The sequence below is a fragment of the Sarcophilus harrisii genome, chromosome 5 (assembly GCF_902635505.1).
Source record: "Sarcophilus harrisii chromosome 5, mSarHar1.11, whole genome shotgun sequence".
Taxonomy (NCBI): Eukaryota; Metazoa; Chordata; class Mammalia; order Dasyuromorphia; family Dasyuridae; genus Sarcophilus; species Sarcophilus harrisii.
Window position 1 is genome coordinate 53,849,370 of NC_045430.1, and position 20,361 is coordinate 53,869,730.

Sequence of the window (20,361 nt, forward strand, 5' to 3'; positions counted from 1 at the left end):
AAATGAAATGAGCAGAACCAGGAGATCATTGTACATGGCAACATCAATATTATAGGATGATCAATTCTGATGAATGTGACTCTTTCCAATAATGAGATGATTGATGCCAGTTCCAGTGATCTCATGATGAAGAGAACCATCTACACCCAGAGAGAGGACTGTGGGAATCGAATGTGGATCATAACATAACAATCTTACCCTTTTTGTTGTTTTTTGCTTGCATTTTGTTTTCTTACTCATTTACTTTATTTTTTGATCTGATTTTCTTGTGCAGCAAAGAATTGTATAAATATGTTTACAGATATTGGATTTAACATATATTTTAACATGTATGACATATATTGGATTGCTTATCACCTAGGGAATGGGGGAAAGGAGGGGAAAATCTGAAACACAAGGCTGCAAGGATCAATGTTGAAAAATTATTCATGCATATGTTTTTAAAATAAAAACCTTTAAAAAAAAAAAAAGAAAGAAAATTAGAAATCAAATAAGAATTGAGTCATTACTCCAGTCACCTCAGGTATTGGTCCCATCTTTTCTTCCTTTTATCTCTTTCATTTTAACTCTAAAAAGGGGGGAAACAAGGCATTTTATTTGTCCTTCACTTCTTTTATTGGCCATAACTTATTCTGTTGATAAGCCCTTTTATTTAATTAATTTATTTATTTTTTACAGTACTATAGTACTTTTAAGCTCTTATATTCACCATTTGTTTTCTGTTATCTGGCCTGTCACCTTCTGTACATTTCTTTCTAAGTTGGCTATGTATCTAACTTGATCCCTTCACACATATTTCCTTTTTGTTCCTCATTGGAAACATTTCCCTTTATGTCTCAGAGTTTACATGTTGAACATCTCCCATCTGGGGCTGACTTCCCTAGGTGCATGGGATCTATCTTATTCTTCCTCTGAAAACTTTTGTAAAGGATTATTAAGAGGTTTATAGATTTACACTAAATATTTCCATTAGATAATCTAATTATAAAAATAAACTTTTAGAAACCAATCACTTTTTTCTGTTTAAATGAAACTTTGAATTTTTCTCTGAAGAGTTAAACTTAAAAACTAAGATGACCAATAATATGAGAGGTATATTTCAGCCTTAATGGTTAGAGCTTTGTAAAAATGGAGTGTACTTTGTAAAAAAAAAAAAAAATAAGTTTCCTGTTTTGGGGAAGCAAATGCTTAATGTATAGAAAAGTTAACTGTTGTGTTTATCATAGATATTGTTACTCTAAAACAGGTCTTTGTTTTCTAAATTGTAATTTAGTTGTTATGTTTGCAAAGAAAGTATCGTTTTTGGTAGCATACATTCTTCTAAAGAATAAGTGAAATACAAACTATATTGAGGTTGTATTTCACTCCTTTAAAGAACATTATAAATTCTGTTGAATGATTTTTCTTTACTCATCAATTTTGATGAACTGTCCTTGAATTTGGCACATCATCATTAATGATGTTCATATGGCTAAATGCCTTTCAAAGAATTAGTTTAAACTACTTCACTGGTTCTGTCTGGAAAATAAACTGATATTTCCCCATTTCCCCAATTATTTAAATATTATTAACATAATTTTTTCATTGTTACATTTTATATTTCAACTCAATACAATTGTTTTAGATTAAAGAAGATTCACGTTAGTCATCTCATGTTACTTTTGTTATTTTGTAGGGCATCTCTTGAAGAAAATCCTTATTTCCGCTTAAAAAGGGTAGTGAAATGGTATTTGTCAGGATTCTATAAAAAACCAAAGGTAATTTGCCTATCATTGCTTCTTCATTATTGTTTAGAACTTTTAATTGTTTTTGTTTTTGTTTTTGTTTTTGTTTTTCAAAAGAAGCATCTTTGTTTCTTGTCAATTTTATTATTAAGTATTTTTGGTTTAACAGAATGGTGTTTCTGCTTCCTAATGTTAAATCTGATTATGGTTAATATCATTATGTAATATAATTAATCTTATATCGGGGAACAACATCATTGAATACCTACTGCTATGTGAAATGTTAAGCCTTTGGACTCTTTTAGAGATTGTTATCTATATGACAAACTTTAAACCTATTTTTTGGTGTTTTTTTCTTTAGGGATTAAAGAAACCATATAATCCTATACTTGGTGAGACTTTCCGCTGTCTCTGGGTTCATCCAAGAACAAACAGCAAAACTTTTTATATTGCCGAACAGGTATGAGCAACATATCTATAAAGCAAAACTGATTTTGAAGTCAGTGGACTATTTTTGAAGAAAATAATTGGTGGAAATTGTTTCTAATTAATGTTCCAGCTAAAAACAAAAGTTTATGGATATTTGGTAAATAAGTGGGCTTTTACTTTTTTCACTTTCTTAAAAGCACTACTACCACATCCATGAAAGTTATTTAGTAAAAAAATAAGTAAACCTACGTTCTGTTGTTGATCTTTCAGAGATTCATTTCTCTTTGGTTTGTTAAAAACATCCCAACATATATTTCATATATATTCTTTAAATAAAAGCACATCCTTATTATGATATTATTTCAGCTGTAAATATGGTCTTTTATCATGGACCCCTGAGAGAATCCCCCTGAGAGAATCCTATACAATTCAGTTTATTGTTTTTCCAGTATTGGCACATTGTAAAGGGTTTTGTTACTGAGTATTGTTCCCTATGCTAGTGGCTAAGTAGCTAAGTGGTTAGAGCGCCGTCTTTACTGCTTAAGACTGTCCTCAGATACTAGCTTTGAGATCCTTGGTAATTCACATAACATTTCTGGGTCTTAGTTCCCTCATCTGTAAAATGGAGACTGGACTAACACCTATTGAGGAACTTAAAAGTGCTACAAAAGTGTTAATTATTGAAATTCTCTATTTCTTTCTAGTTACTTCTAATCTTCAGACAAATATATAGATTTCATATGAATTGTGTATAAAATAAATATATTTTTACTGGGTGACCTTTCTATTTATAGGGATTATTTTGTATATGTAAATTACTATTTTCCATTTATCTTTTTACATAGGGCAGGATTTTTATTTCATTTATTTCATTTCTGTTGCTACCATCCTACTTTATTCCCTCAACCTTTTATGTCTTGACTACTTCAATAGAGAATACTACTTTGTCTTCTTGTTTTCAGCTTCCTATTCTAGGCTGACTTTCCTGCTGCAGACTTGTCTTTCTAAAGCAATATCTTAATATTCCTTTGATCAAAAATCTTCATTGGCTTCCTCTTTCTTACAAAATCTAAAATTTTAATATGACATGAAAACACTTTTCCATATTCTAGCCCAACCTGCTATTCAATATTTGATCCTGATTAATTTATTGACTCCCATACTAACTGGCACATTTATTATAAGCTGAACATATCTTCTTATAATCTGAACATGTCTTATTCTTTCTCTCATACTTTTAAAAAGCAGTTTTCTTCTTGCCTTTCCCTAGCCTTTTATGCTTATCCAAATTCTGCTCATTTTTCAGAGCCTGGTTCAGATCCTTTCTTATTTCAAAAACTTTGTTAGATGACTCTAGCTCATTGTTATCTCCTTCCTCTTAACTCTTATTACTGTTATTATAATTAAGCACATGAGTATTATTTACTTATTGTGCTTATATCAATTTTGTACTATTTTATATATCTTGGATTGTTGTATTAATATTAAACCTGTTATCATATGTTGTTATTTAACATTATGTATTTGTTTTGTTTTTCCAACTAGACTAAATTTTTTGGGCAAGGAAACCATGTGTTTGTATTCCTATTAGCACTTATCAAGGTGTCTTATATATAGCAGGTATTTAATTGAATGTATGTTTCCTTCCATCAAAATAGATGTATTTTTTACATAATTAAAATCTAATAATATTTATATCCCCATTTATCTTTACAATCTTGGATCTTTTTGAGCATAGCAAATGCTTTGAAGGTACCACGATATAGTAAGAGGAAATACATTAGATAAATATTGAGTGGATTTGGAGTCAGAGGACCTAGGTTCGAATCTTGATTCTATCATATATGTGATATATCATTTAACCTTTTTGAATCTCAAATTATTCACTTTTAAATGAAGGCAGTGAACTCAGTGTTCTGTTGAAGGTCCTTTCTACCGAAACCTCACAAACAAAATGTTATGTGGCATTGATTTTATTTCAGGAAGCAGATGGCACACATGATTTTGAAGTAGGGAGGTGGCTTATAGCAAAAAAGAGCAAAGTTAGGAGAGCTTATCCTGACTTTTTGCTTTGATTGTAAAAGTGATCTAAGAGTTACTCCACTACTCAGCTTCACATGCTTTAGCTCCATGATGGCCAAGGTTTCTTCTCTCAAGCCTTCTGTGATTCTAAGCAGGAATAGCTTCAGCAGTGTTTTCATTGATTTTCTAAAATCTTTTCAGTATTATGTATGAAGACTTGAACCACAGTTTTTATACATGGTCTTTTCGGGTTTTTATCTTATGAATGTCTTTTTCAGAGTATACTTTTAGGAATTAATTAATAAAATTTAAGATGATACAGTATAGTAATACTTATATTATTATTTTTCCTGTTGTGTTCAATAGGTGTCCCATCACCCACCTATTTCTGCCTTCTATATTAGCAACCGAAAGGATGGGTTTTGCCTTAGTGGTAGTATCCTGGCCAAGTCCAAGTTCTATGGTGAGTTTGTATTCAACTTTAGCTAGTCAGAGTATGGTAATCTTTCATGCCTTAAATTTTTAGTGCTTTTGTGTAGTTAATGCCCATTTCATCAACCATATTTACTTGGATGTAGGTGTACCTTTTGTGCTGATTTTGTCAGTCCACAACTAGTGTTATGATGCTATTATGCAAAAATGACCATTATGCAGTTAGAAATTCCATACAAACATTTGAAGATAGGCATTGAACAGAGCTCCTTTGTCTCCGATTTTGTCAAATTGTGGCTTCTGTCCGAATAGTGTGAGCCTTAATCCAAGGATAGGTTAGCCGACTGAATGGAGTTCCTGACCAAAAAGATAAATAATTTAAGTAAGCAAAATGCTTTATTCCAAGGAAAGATGTCCCAGTTTCAGAGGAATGAGATGAATGGGCTTTATAGTTGGCTTAGATTTGGAAGTAAGAAAAATAGTTCTGGTCAGTTTTCAGGGCTTCTGAAAAAGAGATAACTCTAGTCCCTTTTTGCTTTTTTCCTGCTCTTATTATGTAGGGTGTTTTGGTATAGTTTAAGGAGTTGGATGTGTGGTAGGTAGCATAAGATAAACAGAGGAAAAGAAGAAGAGTTGTTTGGTGATCTTGGGCCATGTCCTCATCCCAGGGCATGACCATCAGGTCACTGACTACTACTTGTTGGGTATCCCTTCATGTATGATTTGGATTAGATGTTCACCAGAGTTGCTTCCAACTCTCAAATTCTGTGATTTTGCAAATTTCAGTTACTGTAAAAGAATGCAACTTGACTAGGTATTTGTAGGCTTCCCCTTTTAAAATATTCAATAGAATTTTTTGCATAGCTTATGTTTTCTTGTAAATCAATACGAAAGGAAAGAAAAATTTTATTAAAGCATCTTAATGATGATACCAAGAAATTTAAGGGGCAGGTAGGTGGTGCAGTGGATAGAGCACCAACCCTGAAGTCAGGAGGACCTGAAATCAAATCTGATCTCAGACACTTAACACTTCCTACCTGTGTGACCCTGGGCAAGTCACTTAACCCCAATTGCCTTAGCAAAAAAAAAAAGAAAGAAAGAAAGAAATTTAAGGCAAGTTAGACATTCTTTGTGGGGGATTTTTAAAAATGTTTTTCTCTTCTGAAATAGATAAGGGAAGACTAAGTTGAAACAGTTTTTCTTCAAACAAATGGTATAATATACCTGGAATCTTGAGTTTATGGATTAGAAAAATGTTAAACTTAATTTAGTAAAAAGTAAAATTTTTTGGTTTTGTATATATTTCATTTCAAATAGTAGTATCATGTTAAGTTGTAGGACACATTGAGCAAATATAGTATTGTGACTCAGTTTGATAAATACAAATGGGAGCTAAGTTTTTGTAGCCACAAACTGGGAATTAGGCCATTGAGTAATTCTTACAGTCCATTTAAGACATGGAATAACCAATAGCAGAGGGAAAAGTCCCCATAGGGAAAGTGAATTGTAGTTAGGACCGACAACTCCCTGCTAGCTTATATGCTTCTTATTTCCTCAAGTAATTTTTTATGTTATTGGAAGTTTTCTTATAAGTCCATTGATATTTGTGTCTTAATCCTAAATTTGAAATGGAAAAAGATATCAGAAAAAAGCTGGGCTTACTTTGTTTAAAAAAAAAATAGATCTATTTCTTAAAGTAAGTGATAGTTGTAAAGAAATCCTTAGTCTTGGGACTTAAAATTCTTAAAATCCAGAGATTAACTGATGGAGAAGAAGCATACTTAATCTTAGATTAGAAGGAGATTCTTTCACAGTAATGAAAAGAATAATAGTCATTGTTTTAAAATGCTTGGTGCTTTGCTAGTGTCAAGGAAGTTTCCCACATGATTTTGCCCATTAGGATTTTTCATAGAGGTAGCAGAGTCAGACACATATTGTATGGGATAGATATATAAACAACCATCCACAAATGATGCTCTTATTGAATATTTCTTTACGAAAAGGATTTATGTAGTGTGTATAATATATATTAATATGTAAATTAACATATAGTAGAGGATGAGAAGAAAATTTTCAGAGCTATAATTTAACAACAGCAAACATTTCATATATACTTTACATTGTACTTGGTACTTAGATATGAAGGTGAAACAAAACAGGTTCCCTGCCTTTCAGAAATTTAGAGTCTAATGAAGAGAACTTTATATACAAATTACTTCTACAAAACAATATATAAGTGCAAAAAAGGAGGTCTAGACAAAAAAGGGGGAAAGAAGGAGAACTTTTATGAAGGAAGGGCAGATATTTGAGTAATCAGAAACTAGTGGTAGGAGAGACAAGGAAGAATCCATTCTAGGAAAAGAGGACGGTGAGCAAAGGCTTCCATTGTAAGCATGGTGAAAACTACTCATTGGCGTCTAAGTGGTCCAGTTTTGTCTAAAATATGGAATATGTCAAAGAGGGACTAGTATGAAAATAAAACTTCCTAAGACTAGAAAGCTGGATTGGGGCTAGCTTATGAAGCATTTTGAGTGCTATTATGAGAAATTTCTTCATTAGACAATGGGAAATTACCAAAAAGGTTGACTATTAGTTTGTCATTATTAGAGTGCCCTAGTGCCTTGAATGCACCTATTCTCATCTGTTCTCAGAAATTAATCAGGATCAAGCTTAAATGGGAGACCTTGGGAATTCTAGGAATTGTAATAGGCCTTTTCTTGAGAAGTGATGTGGTACAGTGGAAGGAGTAATCCATTGGGATGTAGAGGACTTAGGTTTAAATCCCAGCTTTGTAGTTTATAGTTTGTGTGACCTGGGGCAAGTTGCTTTCTAGGCTTCAGCTTTTCTAATTTATAAAAGGAGGGAATTATACTGAATTACATGTTTTGTTCCTTCATCTCCAAATCTATGGTTCTGTTAATGGTATATTTAGTGAGGTTACTTTGACAGTAGTATAAAGGATGCTAGAGGCAGAGAGATCAGCTAGACTCATAGTAGATGTGGGGGAGAATTGGTTAAGTACTGAACTAGAATTGTTGTAAGGTATACATGGATAAAAAGGAAATTTCCCAAGTAGAATTTGAAACAACAATGCATAATAAAGATTAGGAGTTGGATTTGGCAGGAGAGAGAAACGATCCAAAAACTGAGTCAGGATCTAAAAAGTCATTTAAATAAGATACAGAGCATTATCCAACATTTATTTTGGAGGAAAGTTTTTATAGGATGGGCTATTTGAAAAAAAAAAAATTTTTATAAAGAATCTGATAAGTTGTAGGAGACAAAAGGTTTCAGTGTAAAGCATAAGCAAAAGAAAACATGAAATCTAGCCTAGAGTTTACTTGGATAAATGAAATCTAATCTTCCTTAGCAGATATAAAAAATTAGATTAGATTGGAGAAGATTACTTTCCCCCTCCCCCCATCCTTAGAAAGAAAATTGACGTGTGATAATATCCCAGTTACACATAAAATGCAATTGACTTATTTTTTTTTTTACCATTGAGTAATTATGGTCACATAGAAATGGATAAACCCAGGCATTTAGAAGGACAATGTATACCATTTACATTAAAAAACAAACTCAAAAAACCAAAAAACATAAACCCCAAGCAACTGGCAAAACTCCAAGAATAAACCACCAAAATAAATAGATTTTGTGTGTGCGTGTGCTTTTGTGAAAATTCTGAAATATTAGTAATACAAGAGTCGTTTCTTAAGCAAAACTTGTCTCTGCTCTTCATGCTTCAAGAACTACTTTGGAATATTCTTAGAGATACAATCAAAACTCAAAGCTATGTTTTGAGAAATATTCATTGGTGGTTTTTATTTTGCTTTGTGCTTTCATATATTCAAAATGATAGCAGTTGTATCCTTATGTTTTTATAGGCTATTAACACTCTTTATTCTACTTGTATATCATTACAAATATATTCATTATATTAAATAATTTTAAATAGTCATTTCTCAGGAGTGATTTCTAAATATCAAATTAAGACATTAGTGAAGACAGGAAAGAGGTCAAGCTATCTTAAAGTATTCCAAGTTATTATCTTGTAAGTGTATTTAGATATATTCTGTATAATTATAATGAACTACTTCTTTCAGGAAATTCTCTATCTGCTATACTGGAAGGAGAAGCACGTTTAACTTTTTTGAATAGAGGTGAAGATTATGTGATGACGATGCCATATGCTCATTGTAAAGGTAAATAAATATAAATGTTCAGAGCAAATTTGACAGAAAAGTCTAGTTTAAATACTTTAAATTTCTGGATTTTTTATATCTTTCAAATGAGTACTATTTGCTGAAGATTAGATTGAAGAAACTCAATTTTGAGTTCTGCCATCACCTGTCGACAGTATGCTGTTTTGGTATCTATCATGTAGAATCATAGATGTTCACCCATAATTTTTTCTTGACATTAGTCCCACCTTTCAAGAGAAAGGTGAACCATACTTATACTTTGATGTAATTTCCTTCCATTAATTCTTACTTTATTTCACCTGCTTATAGAATTTGACTGATAATATTCCCTTATTCTCTTAATTTCTACATGAAGTATTATACTGTAAAAATATTCTTTCAAAATATCAGATCCAGTGGCTTGTTTTAAAAAAATCTATTTCTCCCTATCCTTTTTGCAACATTTGATACTGCTCACCATTGTCTTCTTTATAATAGTTTCCTCCCTTGGCTTCAAAGCCCAGATTTTCTCCTGGTTCTTTGACAGTTCCTTCTCTTAATGCATTTCTTTTTTCTCTCCTCTTCTTAAGACATTCTCCTTCTTTTTCTTTCACCTTCTACTATAATTTCATCTGTATTTTTTATGTGAGTTACTTCAAAGTGTTCATTTCTAGCCCCTTTTCCTCATCCCTCAAAAGCTCTAGAATCCTGTTTCTATATGGCTACTAGGTATCTTTTTATCTGAATGGTCCCATAAGCATCCCAAGCTCTGCATCCAGGTTAGTTTTTTAAAATATCAGTGAAAACACACTGCAGTATACTCAGCAAACTTTAATGTCTCTATTTTGCATATCAGATAAGCCTTAGCTCATATCTAGCATTTAGTATGCTCCACAGTCTGATTCCAATCTACTTTTTCACCCTTCACATAGTTTTTTTTTTTACCTGAGAACACACTGAAACAATACAAATTGCAGGCTATTACTGTACTGTGTTTGCTCAAATTTTTCTTTACTTTTCTTATTTTTTTTTTTTTTTTTGCTGAGGCAATTGGAGTTAAATGACTTGCCCAGGGTCACACAACTAGGAAGTGTTAAGTGTCTGAGGTCAGATTTGAACTCAAGTCCTCCTGGCTTCAGGGTTGGTGCTCTATCCACTACGCCACCTAGCTGCCCCTCAAACTTTTCTTAAGTTATTATACCCCAGAAGAAATGTTTCCCCACCTTTTTGCTTCACCTCTTTCTGTTGCTCTCCTTCCCATTTAGAAAACCCCATGTGCTTAATACTGCCTTCATGAAACTTCCCCTATTTCCCCAAGCTGGAAATTTTTTCTTATATATGATTTCATAGCACCTTGTACTGTGTAAATTAGATGGTGCAGTAGATAGATAAAAAACATCTCCTGGGTAAGTTGAATCAAGAAGACCTTAGGTCAGATTTTGTGTCAGACACTTAATTGTATGGCCCTAGGCAAGTAAATTACTTAACCTCACTTTATCTCAGTTTCCCCTCATGTAAAATGAGAATAATTGTAGCAACTATTCCACAATATTATTGTGAGGATTAGGAGTTAGCATATTTAAAGGACTTTGCAAACGTTAAAGCACTATACCAATGCTAGTTGTTATATTCGTCCTCTTATATACTTAACATTTTCTGATTTTTATCATATATTTTATCATCTTGCTAGATTTTAAATCCTTTAAAGCCCAGGACCCATTTCTTTTATATGTATGTATGTATGTATGTATTTTTTAACATTATCTGAAGTAAAATGGGCTACTTTGTGTATTAGTGTGTTCCCTAGTTGTTTTTTTGTTAGTTTGTTTTTTGCTGAGGCAATTGGGGTCACACAGCTAGGAAACATTAAGTGTCTGAGGTTTGAACTCGGGTCCTCCTAACTAAAGGGGTGGTACTCTATGCACTGCACCACCTAGCTGCCCCTGTGTTCCCTAGTTTTTGAGATATTTAAATTACTTATTGGGAATGTTGAGATCATTTATACATTGAATAGATCCTTGAACATCACTTTTAAGCTAAGGTTTCTTCCAGTTCTTATATTTTGCTATTTAGTTGAAATCATAAAGAAGCTTTATAGTCGTTACTTTTTTAAACTTAAGGAAATAATATATATATTTTTTCATTTTATGTACTACTCCATGGCTTTTGTGTATCTACAGATAAGAATACAAAATAGAGATCTGTCTCTGATTAACTGTCTCAGCTAATTCTAACATTTTCTGCTCTAAGAATCTTTATCTTTTGGGAAATACTTAGTTGTTTGTATAAGAAAAATGTTAATTACTCAAAATTTTCAAAGATCTTATCAAAGGGAATATTTTTAATCAAGTATATACTTTCTTATGTAATTATAGACAATCCAACTGATTTATATTTCTATTTCAGTTATAGAGTTTAATTTATTTGATAGTAAATGATCATTATTTAGCTTCTCCAAGATAACTGAACCAGCAATAGTTTTCAGTTCAATTAAACAAACATTAACCACTTATTGTGGGCAAAACATTGTACTCTAGGAATACAAGAATGAGAAAAAAAAACCACAGGAGCCCTCACACAGCTCCTTATAGTCTTAATATATATAATATGTAATATATATATAATATATAATATAAGGTAGAATGAGATATGGGTGAAAGAAAAATCCAGAAGTATTTGAGAAAGGAAGAAGTAACTTGGAGAAAGGTTTCTCAGATCATCTGAGTTGGACTTTGAAAGAAGAAAAAGCATTTCATTAGATAAAGATGGAGAAGGAATATCTTTCAGACAGATATGAGGGAAATTTTTAGAGATGGGAGAAATAGTATGAGATCTGAGAATAGCTAGAAATTTTAAAGAATTGTCTCTTTTCCATTGTTATTTTAGTTTCGTCTCTTCTTTTAATTAATCTACAAATGAGAAGAATTGCCATTTTAGGTTTCTTTAAGCATAATATATTTTATTGAAAAGGTGTTGAAAGATCAACTACTTCCTTGTTATAGATAATTACTATTGGATGAATGTAAGTGTTTTTTAAAAGACTATTGGTAGGATTGCATCACTGAATTTGTTTTTTTCTAGTGTTTAGTAGTTATAGTTCATACACACACACACACACACACACATACACACACGCACACACAAAATAAATTCCTCATAGAGGAATTTTTTCCCTTGCCTTTTCTTTGCTTGTTCCTTTTCTCAACAGAGGTAAAGGACTACTAGTCACCATCTTTTGTCTAAGTTGTTTTTATATCATATAGAGTATTATATCATATTCTTAGCTTTCTTTTTTCTAAACTGAATAATTTCATTCCTTATTCAGTGTTTTGGAACTATTGACGCCTTTGCCTCTTCTTTGATTTTTGTCCCAAATTTTCATCTCTTCTTTAGTTATAAAATTCAAAATCAAGTACAGGTTTTTCTGCTAGTTAAGAGTAGGAGCAATATTGAATAAAATAAAGGTAGTATTTGAACATTAGTTGATTCTTTTAATGCTTGCTTAAGGTACTATCATTCTCTAATATGTATATCATTTATTTGTGTTGTTACTTTGGTCTTCTTATTCCATATTTACAAGAATACAGTATTCTTTATTAAAGTGCCCCTTCCCCACATTTTATCTTTGTAGTATTTTCACTATATTTTTTCTCGATAACTTTCCAGTTTTCCATGTTCATTTAGAATTCTGACTCATTCTTCCAGATTACAAAACATTTATCTTTTTTTTTTTTTTTTTTTTTTTATTTAATAGCCTTTTATTTACATGATATATACATGGGTAATTTTACAGCATTAACAATTGCCAAACCTCTTGTTCCAATCAAAACATTAATCTTAATCCTGTAATGATATCTCAATTTTCAAGGAGCATGCTTGACAATCTTGATATTACATTACATATTACATTAAATGTAATGATCCTATGAGGACAGTCTTTTATTAAATTTATTCTTTCTCTTCCTGTGTTCCCTCCCCATTCCTTTATAAATAAGTCCTTAATTACTCTTTGGTTCCCATTCATTTTAGAATAGAATAGAAATTTAAAACTAGAAAAGGACTTATTGATGGGTCTCTTTCTTCCTATAAGGGATGCTTTTTTTCTTTTTCTCTCTATAAGATCCTAAGCTGCTTCTGGGTAAGAACTGTCTTATTTAATCTTGGTATCTCTACCGCTATCTAGCATAATAGTACTTTCCAAGGAATGAATAGTTATTTAATGTTAATTGAATTACTAAATTAAATGTAGTTCTCTTCCTTCATTTTATAGATAAGGAAATTGAGATTCAATTTAAATGCTTTGCCTGAACTACCATAGCTAATTATAGTGGAAACATTAGCATCAAAACCAAGGTTTCTCGATTTCTAACCAGTGCTCATATCATTGGCTTATTAGAGTATGTACCATTTAATTGTTTTGGTTGTACTAGAAATGCCAACTTGAGGGGACCATCTATACTGTTCTCATGAAGCAAGCATGATGAAAAAATAGCCATTGTGAATTGTATTATTGCTAGAATATAAAGGATAAAACATACTTTGAAAGCCTTACATATGGTGGCAATTTAATGACTCAAGTTCTAACTAATTAACAATGAAAGATGTTTTCATTTCAATGTCTTTTTATTTTGAAGATTGAAAAAAGCTCTTTGTGACACTGGTAGAGTGTGACACTAATTTCATTTGGTCAGACTGATCTTTTTTGATCCAAACTATAAGCTTTCATGGATGACCAAAAACAAAAGTCTTGCTGTGTTTTAACTAGATTCTCTTTAATTTCTTATTGAATTATCATACTCTTACATTTGTCATCCATTTGTCTTTCAGTTGTGTCTGACTATTTGGGATTTTCTTGGCAAAGACACTGGAATGTTTTGCCATTTACTTCTGTGGGTAGAGCTTGGGCTCCTCTTTATGAGTTCAAATCAGACCTTAGACACTAGCTATGTGATCCTCCCAAGTCATATAATCCTGTTTGCCTCCCTTTGATGTAAATTGTGATCTTTGAGAGAAGGGTGGTCCTGGGTTAGAAATCTCAAATCCCTCTGGGAGGGGCCCCATTCTCTTGTTCATAGAGAAAACTCCCAGAGAGTAATATCCTCCTGCAGTTCAATTGGAGATCTTAGCCTAAGGCATAATCAGCACTCTTTATTGAGTTGAAAATTAGTCCCTCAAATTGCCCCCCAGTCCCGGGCCACAAAAATCCAATATAACCAAAAGCCTATAAACCCATGTCTACTAAAAATCCTAATAGGATTTTGCCTGCTGTTGAAAATATTTTCTTCTTAGTGTAATAAACCCATTTTTGCCACAAACCTCACCTTTCGAGATTGTGAATTCTTTAGCCAAGAACATGTGGAACTGACAACAGGATCTCTCAACCCCCATTTCTCACATCTCAACACATTTCTTCATTTGTAAAATGAGTTGGAAATTGTCATTTGTAAAATGGAAACGATTCCAGTGTCTGTGTCAGGAAAATCTCCCATATGGTCACGAAGATTTAGGATGATGGGGGGACTGTCCTGAAACTGTCCTAACTTTGGAGTAAATGCTTGAGAAACTCTCCTTGAAGGGGAGAAACTTGAGGGCTCAAAAATGGCTTCTCCAGTTTCCTCCATTTATCCCCCAAGGACAGATCAAGGAGGGTGTTGTCCTTGGACCCCACGAAAAGTTGGGTAGGGTCCCCAGAATAGCCAGGTTTCTCCTTTGTCTAGGAAGAATTAGGCATTGAAAGAGGCACTTCCGAGTCTCAGCTGCTTCTTCCAGAGGGCAGAGGTTAAAATCAGTCCCAGGATTTAGTTCACAAAAGGGAGGTAGGAGTACATTGAGATGCAAAGGAAGGCTCCTTTGTCTAGAGGGGCTGGATGGAGGGAGTTTGATTCCCACCCAGCAAATTTCAGCATCTTACTTGTCTCTGCTTAAGGAAGGGTTTTTAGAAGCAGGGGTGTTTTTGTCTCATTTTTGCCAGAAAAAAACCTTAGGTTCCCTGATTCTATAGCTCCTCATCTGTCTCTAGATGGTCTCTAGAGATAGATGACAAAACGCTCCCTGATTAAGGGGGCTTATTGTCAGAGAATGCAGGAATTCCCATTTCAAGCGTCCCTGAGAGAATTCTGCTCGGGCCTGGGGCTCCGAAGACTCAGACCTTACTGGGTGTTTGAGTGTCTTAGCTATTGAATAGACAACAAAAAAAGGCTTTTTACCTCATCCAGAATTTTGAGGGTTTCCCAGTCAGAGAACCAAAGGATCAGATTTGGCACAGGGCAGAAAGTTGTGGGAACCCCTTCTGGTCAGCACAGGTCCTTCATAAAAGAATTCATAAACCCAAAGAGTTAGACTGGCAAAAAGAAGTTTATTGGCACTGAGAAGTCAGCTTTTTCTAGGAGGCTGACTTCCTCAATGGCAAGGTCCTGACAGAAAAGTAAAGGTGTAGCAGAGGTGTCTTGGCCGAGAGATAAAGAGGGGTTAATGCTGAGAAAAGGGTGTCTTCTCAGTGGGCAGGGAGTCCTCACAGGCAGCTATGCCAAAGAGAGTCCTTTGGCCTGGCATATTCCTGCTTTGGGCTTCTGCCAAGAAATGAACCCCAAATTTGCTCTTTTAAAATTGAATGAGATTACTTCCCCAAGCGGAGATTTCCAATTGAAAAAGAGTATTTACTGAACAAGAGTAGTCTTGAGGAGCTAATTTTCAGCTCAATAGAGGTCTATAGAAATCTAGATCTTCAGCTAAATGAGACCACTTAAGTTTGATCCAAGTAGGAATAGTCTTGGACTTAGGATGTCCCACCAAGATAACAGAATGAAACCACTTTATCTTGATTCCCAGAGGAAATTTTCTCCCCTTCAAGGACAGTTTCTCGAGCATTTACCCCAAAGTCAGGACAGTTTCACGGTCGTCATCCCCCAATCAGGGACACTATGGAAAACTGACCAAACAACAAAATAATTTGTTATAGACGTAGATTCAGTTTGTACTCTGACTTTTTCTTTACAAAGGCATATTTGTTGCTGCTATATATTTTGTTCTCTTCAAAATATTCCGGAATTATTATTTTTTTTTCTTTTAGGAATTTTGTATGGAACAATGACTTTGGAGCTTGGGGGAACTGTTAACATTACATGTCAGAAAACTGGATATAGTGCGATACTTGAATTCAAATTAAAGGTCAGAATCTCTTACTATACTATCCGAGTTGCTTTGGAATGCTATGTTAAGGGTGAACAAAGTGGGTTATGTACATATAGATCCAAGAAGCTTAGAATCTAAGATAGTATTGATGGAAACACACATTGTAGACATAATGAAAACAAGATCCAAGTGCATGAATAGATAGTAATATATTAGAGACACTATGAAGTTACAGTTGATTTGTGTTTACACACTAGAAATGATATTAAGCTATAAGATTCATCTCAGCTGTTAGGCCGAGTTAAAAAAAAGAAAAAACAAACTTCCTCCTAGACCAAAAAACCTACACACCATGTAACATAGAATGGTTTAAAATTTCTTCATTTACTAAGATTTTGATTTTTAAACATAATATTAAAGATCCTTTTTTTCTCATTCTACTATATGTACATTTAGCATTAATAAAATATAAATATCTAAATGTCTTCTTTGATGGAAGAGCAGTTATTTGATGAAGAGCAAGTTCATGAATCTTCTATATACCATTTCGAAAGTCAATGTTTAAAGTAACATTTATTAAATCAAGAGAAGCTTCGTGTAATGGGTAAAGAATGAGCTAGGAAGACAAACTGAGTACATGTCTACCTCTGGTATGCACTGGCTTTTTGACCCTGGGGTAGTGATTTAACTTCTAAACTAGGTTCATAATATTCAAGCATGTGGCCTGAACCAGATTAAAATACAATTGGGAAATATTTAATAAAATAAATTAAATTTTAAACAAGTCAATTTCTTCATATAGGGTTTATTATGCATTGTATAGTGAGCCTCATTTCTATTTGAGTTCGATATTACTGCTATAGGTAACATTATAATAAGACAGTAAACTGCAGAGAAAGTACAAGTTTGCATTATGTATGTATAAAAAAATGTATGTTTAAAAAGCATTTAGCCTTATTTGAAGTGAGAGAAAGTTAGAAGCTTTCTCAATATAAAATGTAAAGAACAAAACAAGGTACCTTTTTTTAAAATTTGATACAGTTCTTCAAATGCTAGTTAAGATGAAAAGAAGAAACTAAAGACATAGCAAAGAAAAGACAGTTATCCTTATTTACTTTTTTTTTTTCTTTTTTTTAATGCTGAGGCAATTGGGGTTGTGTGACTTGCCACCGAGTTAGGAAGTGTTAAGTGTCTGAGACCAGATTTGCACTCGGGTCCTCTTGACTTCAGAGCTGGTGCTCTGTCCACTGCACCACCTTGCTACCCCAGTTATCCTTATTTACATTTGAAATAATGTTTTCTTTAGAAAACAAGAAAGAATCAAAAAAGAAAAGTTTCTAGCCATTATTGCCTTTAATAAAATAGAAGAATAGAAAGTGAATCTGAAAAATTATTAGCATATCTATATAACAATGACAAAATCTAATAATAAAAAAGTCTCATGCAGAATAACTAAAAAAAGGAAAAAAAGTTTAAAATATTTGGCACTAAATCTACATTGAGTTTTATATAGTTATAAAACAACTCTTTAAAGAAATAATGAATAAGGATTGTTGCTTATGGTTAGAATAAAATTTAATAAAAATGATGTTAATTTAAAGATTTAATGCTAGACCATCAGATAGAGTAGGTACTCATATAAAGTTAAACAAAACAATAATAATATTCAATTGAACAATAAAAGCTCTAGAATCTTAAGGAAATTAATGAAGGGGAGATATCATTTCCAGCCTTCAAATCATATTTTAAAGTAATAATCATTAAAATATTAGGTAGTAATTAAAAACAGAAAAGTAGATTGAAGCAAACTAATATGAAAGAATTAAAAATGAACTAAATAAATTGTGTTCTAAAAAAAAAAATCCAAGAATATAAATTACTTATTTGACATTGATCAGAAAATTGATTCAGTATTTGAATAAACTAAGAAAATTAGTCATTCAGTTAGCATGCGTTTACTAATAATTTGCCTAGATATTGTGCCAATTGCTGGATATACAAATAAAAAGCTGTTTGGCAGAAATTTGGCTTAGCCCAACATCGTAAACCATATGCCAAAATAAACTTAATACATGAATACACTATCTAGTGAAACAAAAGATTCAAACTATTAAAAAAAAAAAAAACTAGAAAAGAGCTGTATAACAGTTGTGGCTGAGTGGAAGTACTCAAACAAAGGATAGAGAAAATAATAAAATATAAAATAGGTGGCTTCCATTATATCATACTGAGAAGCTCTTATAATCAAATCAGTACAATCAGGAAATGAAGGGCAATGATTCATTAGGGGATGTGTGGTTATGGTCAACAACTTCTGAGCCTCAGCTTCACCTTCTGAAAATGAAGATAATGATCTCTGTAATAATAATGGTGCTACAGTACTCAGTTGATAAGTATTCATTTGAATCTGTTTAAGTTTAAATTTTTTACTCATAAAGTAGTTTGTTATTTCTATAATTCTGTAGTTTCTGTAATTTCTGTTAGAGATTTCTTTATGAATCTACTGATTTGTGTGTGTATATATATTTTTTGATTCATTATATTTTGCTCATTTTCCCCCAGAGACACTGTCTATGAAAAATACTTTATTATTGCATGAGGGCTTCAAAATAAACCAACTATGCAGGATTTTTGTTTATGTGGTCATTGTTGTATATGTATAGTTTTAAAATGAAAGAAATTTTTTTTAAAGCCATTTTTAGGTAGCAGTGACTGTGTTAATCAGATATCAGGGAAGCTTAAACTGGGAAAAGAAGTGTTGGCTACTTTGGAAGGCCATTGGGTAAGTATTAACTTTTACAAAATGACTTTTAAATAATCAAAATGAAAATTTATGACTAATCTTGCTATTCACGAGTGCCATCTTTATATTAAAAATGTTAGTAATAGAACTTTATTAGACAAACTATTTTATAATTCAGTGGATTTCTTCACAATGTATTACAATTAATATTTTAGAAACAAACATTGCATTAAAAGACTAAGAAAATTTCTGTGAAGCCAGCATTATAAGAAGGAAGAAATGATATATTAAACCTGTTCTGTAATTAGCACACTTATATAAAGTTTTCATCCACTTTAGTCAAGAGGAGCTAAAATTAATGAAGAGGTACATTTGTACTATTGTCATTGGATTGTCATTTTGTGGGATTTTATTGTTGAGGCCTCTTGCAATGGGCATATATCGCTGTCTAAAGATTTTTTATTAAAATGCTAATTATATGCATATGTCAGTATGTTTTTTAACAGCCTATAGATGTGTGTGTGTGTATATGTGTGTGTGTGTGTGTGTGTATGTATGTATGTATACACATGTTTGAAAACAATTTCTGAAACTCTTCTATTGGATAAATTTTCTACCTCAAGTTTCATGGTAGCATTTCTGAATAATGTTGTACTCTATTAAAGATCTTATAAAAATATTTTGATTTATTAGTTCTTAAATTAAAAGTAGGTACTGTCTTCAGTTAATTGAAAGTCTCAATCCTGTAGAAAATCTTAGATAATTTGATCTATATAGGAAAGAGACTGAATAAATTTAGAGACTGAAATTGGTGCAGACTCTCAGAAGATTCAGGAGCAAAAGAAACCATAAAGTTCATATCTTAGCCAATCAAATTTGAGATAAGGGGTAAGTATGAAAAATTGATCACATCACATTTTTAAGTACTTGGCACTCAGTAACAATATAAATCTGTAAAAACAAAGGGAATTTTTAAAGATAACCCAATTTTTGATTATTTTAAACAGGATAGTGAAGTTATTATTAATGATAAAAAGACTGATTCTTCAGAGATCTTCTGGAATCCAACTAGTGAAATTAAACAGCGGAGACTAATAAGGCACACTGTAAAATTTGAAGAACAGGAACCATTTGAATCAGAGAAGTAGGTATACTTTGCTTTCCGGTAAAGCCTATTTATTTTTGTGTTGTTATTTCATGGGTGAAGGAAAATTCATGTGAGTAAATTCCAACTACTTGGGCCTGAACTTATTAATAGTCATATAGTCAGTATATATAGTGTGGGGCCAAGTCTTTCTAACTCCAGGGTTAGCATTTCACTATGTATGCAGCCTTTTTATTTTCCTTTAAGACTATATCTATTATTTTATGTATAGATTAGGGCAGTATTTTGTTTTGGGGGCCCTTGTTAATAACTATAAATATGAAAGAGACAATCCTATTCTCATGGAATTTAGCTCACCAGTACTCATTCTTTGGAAAGAAAACAAAATTTAGATTTAAAAAAATACACAGCTTTGTCAGTTCCAGATGTGATCTTGGAAATGTCGTTTATCTGAGTTTCATCTTAACAGGATTTAGAGAGGTTTTTTGGTAGGTTTGTTACATTGTTATTTTTCAGCCACATAAGTTCTTCAACGCATTCTACTACATGCTGGAGGGTTGCAGTCTGTGTTACTTGAACAAAATTACAGAA

General features: G+C 32.4%; 1 protein-coding gene across 9 annotated transcripts in view; it reads left to right on the plus strand.

Annotated features, from left to right (window-relative positions):
* OSBPL8 (oxysterol binding protein like 8) overlaps nt 1–20,361 on the plus strand; it is a 206,475-nt gene that overhangs the window by 156,548 nt on the left and 29,566 nt on the right. For all 9 annotated transcript variants that reach the window (XM_031937859.1, XM_031937860.1, XM_031937856.1 and 6 more), the window contains 7 exons: nt 1,676–1,757; nt 2,086–2,184; nt 4,542–4,638; nt 8,714–8,812; nt 15,861–15,958; nt 18,615–18,704; nt 19,673–19,809. In XM_031937859.1, the coding sequence (XP_031793719.1) occupies nt 1,676–1,757; nt 2,086–2,184; nt 4,542–4,638; nt 8,714–8,812; nt 15,861–15,958; nt 18,615–18,704; nt 19,673–19,809 (702 nt within the window). The remainder of the gene's footprint in view (nt 1–1,675; nt 1,758–2,085; nt 2,185–4,541; nt 4,639–8,713; nt 8,813–15,860; nt 15,959–18,614; nt 18,705–19,672; nt 19,810–20,361) is intronic.